Source organism: Megachile rotundata, chromosome 2 (assembly GCF_050947335.1).
Source record: "Megachile rotundata isolate GNS110a chromosome 2, iyMegRotu1, whole genome shotgun sequence".
In the NCBI taxonomy this organism is placed as follows: domain Eukaryota; kingdom Metazoa; phylum Arthropoda; class Insecta; order Hymenoptera; family Megachilidae; genus Megachile; species Megachile rotundata.
The window spans coordinates 22885973-22896686 of NC_134984.1; the positions used below are offsets into that span (position 1 = coordinate 22885973).

The 10714-nt window shown below is 32.7% G+C and overlaps 2 protein-coding genes across 8 annotated transcripts in view; one reads left to right on the plus strand and one right to left on the minus strand.

The window, feature by feature from the left end:
- Positions 1–6161, plus strand: part of LOC100880917 (PRL-1 phosphatase) — a 40383-nt gene extending 34222 nt beyond the window's left edge. For 6 of the 7 annotated variants that reach the window (XM_012293748.2, XM_076540771.1, XM_012293747.2 and 3 more), the window contains 5 exons: positions 1216–1545; positions 1630–2113; positions 2199–2330; positions 2445–2611; positions 2701–6161. In XM_012293748.2, coding sequence (XP_012149138.1) covers positions 1997–2113; positions 2199–2330; positions 2445–2611; positions 2701–2812 — 528 coding nt within the window. In that variant the 5' untranslated portion in view covers positions 1216–1545; positions 1630–1996 and the 3' untranslated portion in view covers positions 2813–6161. Of the gene's footprint in view, positions 1–690; positions 841–1215; positions 1546–1629; positions 2114–2198; positions 2331–2444; positions 2612–2700 lie in introns of those variants that run through there. The other variant, XM_012293749.2, reaches the window with a different exon arrangement.
- Positions 6148–8198, minus strand: PI31 (Proteasome inhibitor 31 kDa). The gene is made up of 5 exons (XM_003706824.3): positions 7945–8198; positions 7454–7603; positions 7089–7366; positions 6520–6672; positions 6148–6438 (listed from the first exon to the last, which is right to left on the minus strand). Exons 1-5 carry the CDS (start codon positions 8089–8091, stop codon positions 6312–6314), a joined length of 855 nt encoding a protein of 284 aa, XP_003706872.2. The 5' UTR covers positions 8092–8198; the 3' UTR covers positions 6148–6311.
- Between the last annotated feature and the right edge of the window lie 2516 nt (positions 8199–10714).

Genomic DNA, 10714 nt, shown 5'->3' on the forward strand with positions numbered 1-10714 from the left:
TTAGTTCTTCGCTGTCTAAATTTTCATTTTAATTTAAAAAAATCATTACTTCCTATTTGCAAGTGTATCACCTGCAGGTAATATTGTTACATTCTCGGAATAGTGACCTAGACATTTCTATTTACGATCAGCGCAAACCCCCTCAAATCGGATGCATAAAATGACGGAAGTACTTCTTCGAGACCCACACGTTTTGAACTGTCTGTTTCGTTTGGCAATGGTACAAAGTGTTCGTGCCAAAAAGATAAAGAAAATTCATCTTTGTTCGGCGCTTGTTGAAACGTTTCGAATATCGCAGCCAAGATCAGGCGCAGCTAGCGCCATTGATAAATTTAAAACATGTTTGGCGCGGCATTTAATTGCAGTGTTTCGCTTTTCTTTTCATCGCTTTGCTTTTAGCGCTTTCCAAACATTAAATTGTTTAATTATAAATAGCACAATTATATTTAACTTGTGCACTCAAACTTTTTTAATAAGTTTTTCATCCATGCCAAACATGCTTTTTAATTTAAAATTTATTTAACATAAGACGTACAAATATTTAATACGAATCATTCTTCTCTTTTCAATTTACAACGTTTTGTAACGTGTATACATTTTCACACACTCTTAATAGTAAGTGCATGTGCAGTACATCACTTTGGATTTATGTATAAGCGATGCTGCCAATCGATTATATTCGAGCTTCGAGAGTCGACTAATGTCATTATGTCAACGCAAGTCCTCCGGAATTTGCCTGTTCGACCAAACTTTTTTCCCAAAGGGACAAATTTCATACGTTGTACTTTCGTAATGAACTGTCACAAGGAAGCAGTATCGCAATTATTCAAAATCTCGTGGGTGAGGCTTTTATTAAATATTTATTATGTACAAACGAATTTAATTCGTGAAAATTGATAAAAATTTTAGCACGTGCATAAGATTCATAATAATTTATAAATTCTTCCTTGTTGCAAGCAGAACGAGAATATTATATAACTTACTATGATAAAGAACGTATTACAGCTGTAACTTTAGTGTTTAGTATTTATAATTTTTTAAAAATTTAACAATTATACTAACGTTGTCGACCTAACCTTTATTCGTACCAAAAATATCAGTTATTTTATTTTGATAATTATTATTTCAAAATAAATGTCTTTAATACAAACATAAACAATTAATTTCCTCGTAAAGCAACTCTTGATTAATTTTCCTTTCTTGCTCGTGTTGCAGTTTCCTGGTGAGTGCATCCTCACATACATGGAGTTTCAGCTGGATAGTGCAGAATACTGCCAGGCTCAACACAAATAGAGAGACACGCCCAAACATCCTAGAATCAACTGGGTACCATTAAAGAAAAAGAAAAAAAAACATCATAATCAGGCAAAGGAAAATTTGATATTATTGGAATTATTGCCTCAAAGTCAAAAAAAATTAATCATCAGCTGGTCATCGTATGAAACATAGAAGAGTTAAATAGAATCAATTGTTAATTTACATTATTAAATGCAAGAGTTGTAGTTACTGAGCGCACCTGATTCAGGCGCACCCAGTGCCAAATAGGTAAGAATTACATCTATAATCGTATTACTAGTAATCGTGTTTCTATTAAGCTTTATATAAACTTGGATTGAAATCTGTTTTCAGATAATCTTCCGAATTGTAGTCGAGGATCCCAAGTGGGAATCAATCGCATATCAACAACGCCTAATGTAACGTAGCCCTCACCCTTTCAGTGAAATTTGCACCTTAATAACCTTTTTTGAGGTCTACATGTAAACCCATTGTTCTGTCCTCTGTAAAAAAATAAAAAAGTATTCATATAGTTAAATGAAAAACAACTTTATAAGACTGACATCTATGGGCTAAGTTGTCAAATTCAGCCTTTATCGCTTCGTATAGTGTGGCACATTGCAGAAATAAAGAGAAACAGCGTTGTACAAAATCATTAAAAGAAAAATTAGAACAAATACACAGAAGTAGGAGTTATTTATTGCTTGTTGTCCAAGAGGAAATGAGCAACATGAGGGTGAAGGATATCAGGCCAGAGCCCGCCGAGATTGAATACAAAAACATGAAGTTCCTCATAACTGATCGGCCCAACGATCAGACCATTCATACTTTTATTCAAGTAGGTTCCTTAATAATTTCTGTATAATAAGTATCATACTAATTATGATCCTTGAAACTATGAAACATTGTCGTTATTTTAACAGGAACTAAAAAAGCACAATGTGAAAGAAGTAGTGAGGGTGTGCGAACCAACGTACAAAGTCGAGGAACTTAAAGCAGAAGGGATCAATGTTATAGACTTGGTATTTGACGATGGCACATTCCCACCCAATGAAGTAAGTATTATTATTATAATCACCTTCTATAACCATAGAGGGTGGTCTACGTGTTTTAAAATTAGAAAGAGTTACTTGAATTTGGTAATGATAATGAATTATTGTTATTATTAGGTCATCGATGAGTGGTTTGAACTGTTAAAGAATCGATTCCGCGAGTCTCCTGATGCATGCGTGGCAGTACATTGCGTTGCAGGACTTGGTAGAGCACCGGTTTTAGTTGCACTTGCTCTTATTGAGCTTGGATTAAAGTATGAAGATGCAGTCACGTTGATCAGGGAGTAAGTTTTTTAGAGTCATTTAATTATTTATAAATACTTTTACATATTAAATATTTATAAATATAAACAAATTTTCTTTATTTTTTCAGTAAAAGACGAGGCGCTATCAATTCGAAGCAGCTGGCCTATCTTGAAAAATATCGTCCCAAATCTCGGTTGAAGCTCAAAAATGGACAAAAGAACTCCTGCTGTGTCCAATAGATCAAACGATTTTTTTTTCTTTTTTTTTTTCTGTGAAAAGTTACTAATTCATACTGATTGGTATACCTAATTGTATAGGTTTTCGCGCCTGGTAACAAGAGACATAATTGTATCGACTCTGTTCTGAAAGGCCTATCAATGGAAATGCAACCGAACTACTTAAAATATGTTACAAGCATACTCTTTCATCATCTAATTCTCTAAAGCAAGAAATTTAAAAGTGAATTGCTTGTAATTGTTTGCATTCTGATTTTATGAAATTTTTGTACTACACTTTTTATTAAATCAACTTTACTCGTTATAGAACAAGTGAAACCTTGTGCGCGTGATCAGAACAGTAATGAATTTGAAATGTTCCTGATCATAAATTGTACAATAAAAGAAATTGGATCAACTTATGCGTTATACAGTAATACTTAGTGCCTCGTTTAAAGATAATTGTGCATAGGTATTCTAGAAGGCTGCATTTATTTGGTCCAAGAAAATAAAACATGCAATACTTAATTAATTAATTAATTTGTAAACATTAGCCAATACGTTATTTATGTTAAATATTTAAAAAATGGTTGGAACAAGAACTTTAAAACTAGCATGAATTTTTAGCAAAAAAAGACGGTTCTTTCAGTACTGCGATTGTACACAACCGTCACCAAACGTAGTTTAGAGAAATTAGTGCAATAAAAGGTTATGTTTTACAGAATGTTTGATTGCAAAAAATGCATAAATACTTTGCCAACACTTTTTTTTAGTGATCTATTGCGTTTGCATTTAGATCGCTATGATCGAATCTTTCTTTACCGCATTCGTTGCAAAACATGTATCCTTAACAGCGTGTGGTTCAGACATTATACCATTTTCATTCAAGATATAATATCTCGATTAAATTCAATTCGTAAGTATAGACAATTTTGCTGTAATCAATTGACTGTGCATATTATGTTAAAAGTATAATTTGAAGCAGTGATGGATACTTATGGTGATGAATCTTTCAATTTGAAAATTTGAAATTTCCAGATTACAGCGTTTCTAAATTTAAAACCTTGATATTTCTATATTTTTAAATTCCCAAACTCTCAGTTTCCCAGATTTATTATTTTCTACTTAAAAAATTAGAATTTTTGGTAGGGAAGCGCCACTACTCTGCCGGAAGTTTCTATAAAAATGTAAACTCTTTCAACTATCAACATTACTGCTTTTAAGTGCAGCTTGTATTTTACATAATTAATACAAATCAACTTTGAACTGCAATGTACATATATTTTACTCATTGCCATACCTGTAAAGGAACTATTAAATTTCTATAAAATAAATCACTGATACAGTGATTTATAGATAGTCGAAATCTTCTAGTATCAATTCGTAAATTATTAACACGGACGAGAGAGAACATTGCGTTGCATTTCCAGTGGCATGCCGAACTGATAGGTATTCTTAACTTTCACTGGACTTGAAATCTGCGTTAACTTGAAACTAACGAAATATTGCGAAACGAAGTGAAATGAATCACTCCAGAGTTATATATCACTTTTATCGTAGCTTAACGGCAATTTCACCAAAATGATTTTAAAGAAAAAACATCCACTTTTATTCGAAAAAAATTTTAAAAGCTGCATACGCGTTTTGTGTGAAGCATGTATTGTAATCGTATTTTGGTAAAATTGTCGATGACGCTGTACGCCACACTAAACTGTGTTCAAAAAATAGAAAAAAAAAATTCGCTCCTAAAATAATGAACGTAATATTTAGATCATTTCACGCGTCTGTCGATACGTGAATGTACCGTTTCTATACATGTATTTATAATATGTGAATCGTTTTACTATTTTCGTACTTGGCAGGGATTATGTACAAGAATGATGTGAATTGTCGTTAGCTGTTTGTATCTTAGTTTTCTTTTCATGATTAGCACGTAAGGTTTTTCTACGAAACTGACTACCGAATTTAATTGCACGATTGTTGCGTCACCAGTGATAAGGTTTGCCCTTTTTGTGCATAATTTTCTTTCATTCATTAGGTACTCCGCAAAACAAAGTACATTCACCGTGATCACAGACTGGAAATGATATTTGAACCTGGTACAGCTCCTTTTTTGTAATGTTAAAAAAAAAACTGCAATATTTTTTACCAGAGGATGGGACGAGGGACATTCTTATAAGAAAAAAATACTTATCAAGCCTTAGATCCGAAATTGAATGAATAATTTTTACTCGTTCAATTTATTATTATTAATATTATTATTTAGTTTACTATTACACAATTTGTCATGATCGCTAACATTTGTTTTTGTTTCTCAATGATAGCCCTTTTAAAGTAAGATAATGATACTTTAATTAGGTATACCTAGGACTCATTGAAAAGAGAAAAAAAAAATAGTTACCAACGAATTTTGAAACATGTGAAATTTCATTTTGCACGTCGATTCACTTCTTCAAGGCAAGATGTACTTCAATATCAGAAGTAATTACGTAATGTGCGTGAATATTTTTTATCTGTGATACATTTTTTGCGAAAAAATAGTTGCAAATTAGAAGGGGATTGATAATCGGTCTTAGTGAAACGTGACTACTTGTAAAAAACGATGATGTATTTCAAATCTTTTTCGGGATTAACGAGGATCGTGATCCGCTGTGTTTTAAATCGATAATCAATGGGCATTGGTAGATGTTATTGTGAAATTGTATTTAGGGACGTATTTTGATCTGAATATTTACTATTTCGTGTACTCACAGAGTATTTGATAGAGGTGTGCGTAATTCGGGATGAGACGCGAACTTCGGACAAGATCTCGGCACACCCCTATTATTTAGACATTTTTATTCTCGAAGAATTGAATCGAAACGTTGTGTCATATTTCATTTTATTATGCAAGAAAATTAATCGGTGAACAAACGTAGCTTTTCGTTTAATTGCCATTACTTTTATAATGGCGACTATGAGAATCGTATTTGATTTACTTTTACGTTAAAGAAAATATTTTTCAACTCGTATATAAATACTGAGAACAGGAACAACTTAGGTAGCAAAGAAAATATCCTCTATTTTGAACCGACGTAACGGGATGAGAACGATCGCTCTTTTTCGAATCGATTAAACAAACAAATAAATTTAACGAGTTAGCGCAATTTAAACAAGAATTACTATATTATTATTGTATTTAATTTGTTAATGTAATTTCCTTACCTACCGATGTATTAATGACATTGATTAAATTATAAATGATGAATTTTGTTATATTGTAAAACATCAGTAATGAAATAAAAAAGAATGGAAGTCGTTTTGTGAAGAAGCAGCGTGTTATGACACTTTTCACATCCGACGAATTTAATAAAATAAAATATTTTTATGCCAAGCTATTTTTTTTTAAACAACAGGCATCGTTTATTTAAATATCGTTATTTTCGTTTTTTTTACAAAATTAGATAAACATTAATAGACAGCGAAGTGTACAAAACTATGCGTAACTGATACATATTTCTTATACATTATTTTATCCCTTCATTTACATGAACATGTCATCGTATCCTGGAGGAGGTAAGTGATCATTATCTGGATCATGGCGTCGTCTGGGTTGCTCGATATCGGGAGGACCAAAAGGATCGAATCTTGCATGTGGAGGAACTGCGCCCCTACAATATGTGACATGACATATTATGGGAAAATTGTAATAAAATGTTGTACCGTAATTAATTTTTTTTTTTTCAACTTACGGTGGTAATCTTCCAGGAACTCCTAAAGCTGGTCTAAGTGGATTCACAGGATTGCGGAGCGTTGAAAATGGATCATAAATCATACCACCGCCACCGCGACCAAATGGGTTCAAATCAGCACCTCCTACACTTGAAGGATCAGCAAGAGGATCCCTTCAAAGCATGAAACAAATATTTCGTCAAACAAAATTATAATTAATTAATTAAATTAGTAATGAAAACATCAAATAAATTATACAAAAAAATAGCTATTTTAAAATCTGTAAAATCAACTGTACTTGCTAAAGTTAAGAATATTAGTTTGGAATATTTTCAAAACTAAGAGACTGATCTTTGTATACTTGAGACTAGGTGACAAAAATTCAAAATTCGGAAACTGACAAAATGTCTTCCAGGTTTACATCCTCAAGATCATAAGTCTGTAAAGATGTTTTCCATATTATTTACAAATACATTAAATTACAACTGTATCGGTTTTTCAGTTTATCTTACTGCCATCCCATATTATGTCTATACTTTTTCTTGTAAAAATTATGTATTAAGTTTCAGTGAATTAATGCAAATATTACCATCTGTGAGGTACAGAAGAAGGTCGTATTGCAGGTCCCACCCTTAAAGGATCAGGACTTCTATCAATCTCAATGTTGCGCTCCTCTCTATTTATTGCCCCTGTCTGAGTAGAATTATCTATGGTATTACCAGGCAGCAGGGGATCAATAAGGTCCTTCTGAATTATATTTATAACACTTTGATGCGAGGATATTAGAGATTCTAATGGTCCGTGAAGACCATTTATAGTTTGATTAATTGGAAACTGAGCACTGGATACATTCTGATCATCAACTTTCTACAACATGGAATATTAATAATTTCCATTATTGTTTTGTATATATTAAATCATGGTATCTAAAATATAAATTTAATTTCCAATTACCAATAGATTTGTAAGTAGATCCTCGTCTGACTTTATACCATGCAATATATACAACTTTTTGTCATTTATGTATCGAAATGTATAATTTGGATGTGAATTCCAACCATCTGGAAGTAACTCAGTCCCTTTCTCTGACTCGTTAAATGCTTTCTGAAATTTTAAGGTGTTCATAAGTCATTGTGCACACAAAAATATACATTACAGTATTTTGATCTTCAGCCCAATACTTGAGCTGTACTTATTTCCAACTCAAAAACAACAACGAATGACAATACGTTCTTACATGAAAAATACAATTTCTAAAAGACAACTTGGCATAACTGACTTGCAAAATTAACTACATAACCTTAACCGATTACACGCTTCGAATTTTGAATAAAATAATATATTTGTGCATATTATTTCATCGTATGAACAAATGACATGCAAAATAATTATTCAAAACGTTTATATTGCGTGACATTGCGCAAAAACATATTATCGCAACTTACCGAATCGCCAAGACCGATGCACTTGAATCCATGTTTTATTAAATACCAGTGAATGAACAAAATTAAAACATCTTCCTTCTTCACAATTTCATTATCGTACAATGACTGTATGAGCTCAAACCCAAAAGTATTATTTTCTTCGACCATTTTGATATTGTGTGGTGAACAGTTTTGAAGTTCTTATGTTCAAGTCATTGACAACTGCGTTGCGTGCGACTAGTAAATCAGTTTCCAGAGCCAACTGCAGTACAGGACCGCTCAAAAAGTTCTCAGGCCTTATGCACTCGAATAAAAATCCATATATTACCTGAATAGTAAGTATTTATGTATTTTCGAATACTAATAAGCGTAATTATTTTACATTTTCGAGCATACTGAAGCACTCGAATAGAGAAAAAAATTTTCAAAATTATTGCACGCGTGAAGTAAATTATTTAGGCCTCTTTTGTTGATATCACACAGTGCTATCAAACACATCATTTGCGGTAGTTAATATTTCCTTGAAAATACATTTAAGGAATTTTCAAGGTTTCATTCTGCATGCGTGTTTTAAAAATTTATATATACGCGCTCTCTGCAAACAATACTGGTAGCCACCTAGCGGTGAAAGGTGGAAACTACCGAAACTAAATTTTTGGCATGGTAATCAAGCGCCATCTAGCAGCGAAAGGTGGAAACTACAGAAACTAAATTTCTGGAAAGATAACATTGCGCCATCTAGCGGCGAAAGGCGGAAACTACGGGAACCAAATTTCTGACATGGTAACTTGGCGTCATCTAGCGGCGAAAGACGGAAACTACTGAAACCAAATTTCTGGCATGATAACTTGACGCCATCTAGCGGCGAAAGGAGGAAACTACAGGACCTAAATTTGTGACATGATAACCTAGCGCCATCTACCGGCGAAAGATATAAACTACCGAAACTAAATTTGGAGACCGATAACCTAGCGCCATCTAGCGACTGGGACCAGAAGTTACTCATGGTATTAGGATCGCAAAAAACTGAAGGATGTATGTGGAGTAGGAGGTATCACGTGCAGCAACGCGCATGCGCAGTACAACTATTGTCCCCACCCTAAAAACTAGAATATAGATTATCAAATAAGATGAATTACTGTATAAATAATTGTATGTATTAAGATATATATGTAATTGTAATTATATTAATAATTGTACGTATGTATGTATGTATGTATGTATGTGTGCGTGTATGTATGCCAGTATGTAATTAATATCTCGATGTACTTCCAATGTATTTTCAACTTGTATGTAATAGAAAACTTGAATAAACAACAAATAAAAAGAATATACAGAGTATTTATTTAAAACACCTTTCCCAAGCGTTCAGAAACATTAGATAATATTATTTAAATTCAAACATTAAAAAAATAATTCGAAAAAGATGCGTAAAATAGCAAAGAATAATAAAAACGCGAAACAAACTCTTGAGAATTCCTAGAAATGACGTCATAAAAATTCCAAGAAGTCGCACCCGTGCCACCTCCTCACAACTTATGTTCTCCTGATACCAAATTTAAAACTCAAATTTTTTATTCAAAATACCTCCGCGCCACCTCCTCACACGTTATGTACTCCTGATACCAAATTTCAAATTTCAGATTTTCAGTATGAAATACCTCTATGCCACCTCCTTGTATGTTATGTTCTCCTGATACCAAATTTCAAATTTCAGATTTTTAATATGAAATACCTCTGTGCCACCTCCTCACACGTTATGCTCTCCTGATACCTAATTCCAAATTTCCGATATTTAATATGAAATACCTTTGTGCCACCTCCTCACGTGTTATGGTCTCCTGATACAAAATTTCAAATTTCAGATTTTCCGTATGAAATACCTCTGTGCCACCTCCTCACACGTTATGTTCTCCTGATACCAAATTTCAAATTCCAGTTTTTAAATGTAAAATACCTCCGTGCCACCTCCTCACATGTTATGTTCTCCTGATACCAAATTCCAAATTTCAGATTTTCAGTATGAAATACCTTTGTGCCACCTCCTCACATGTTATGGTCTCCTGATACCAAATTCCAAATTTCAGATTTTCAATATAAAATACCTCTGTGCCACCTCCTCACACGTTATGTTCTCCTGATACCAAATTCCAAATTTCAGATTTTCAATATAAAATACCTCTGTGCCACCTCCTCACACGTTATGCTCTCCTGATACCAAATTCCAAATTTCAGATTTTTAATATGAAATACCTCTGTGCCACCTCCTCACATGTTATGTTCTCCTGATACCAAATTTAAAAATTCAGATTTTCAATATGAAATACCTCTGTGCCACCTCCTCATATATTATGTTCTCCTGATACCAAATTTCAAATTTCAGATTTTCAGTATGAAATACCTCCGTGCCACCTCTTCGTATGTTATGTTCTCCTGATACAAAATTTTAAGGTGCAGCATTCCGATTTCGCAAAAATTTTTATAATTTTGAAACAAGAATTTGAAGGAATGGTCACTGCCTTATTTGGATATTGAGGAATAGGTTTTGGTAAGGATATAAAATAAATAGACATTGCAAATTCATTTTTTTCTCTTTATTTTTCAATCAATTTCTACATATGTGTGCGAACGTGTAATACATATAAAATTGTACAAAATTATGACTTACACTATTTGAATACATAATTTTACAATAATTTGTAATATACATATACAGTTATTATGTTTTGTACTAGTACAATTAATTGCATTAGTCACACAAATATAATTTGCATTAATTGTACTAATATTA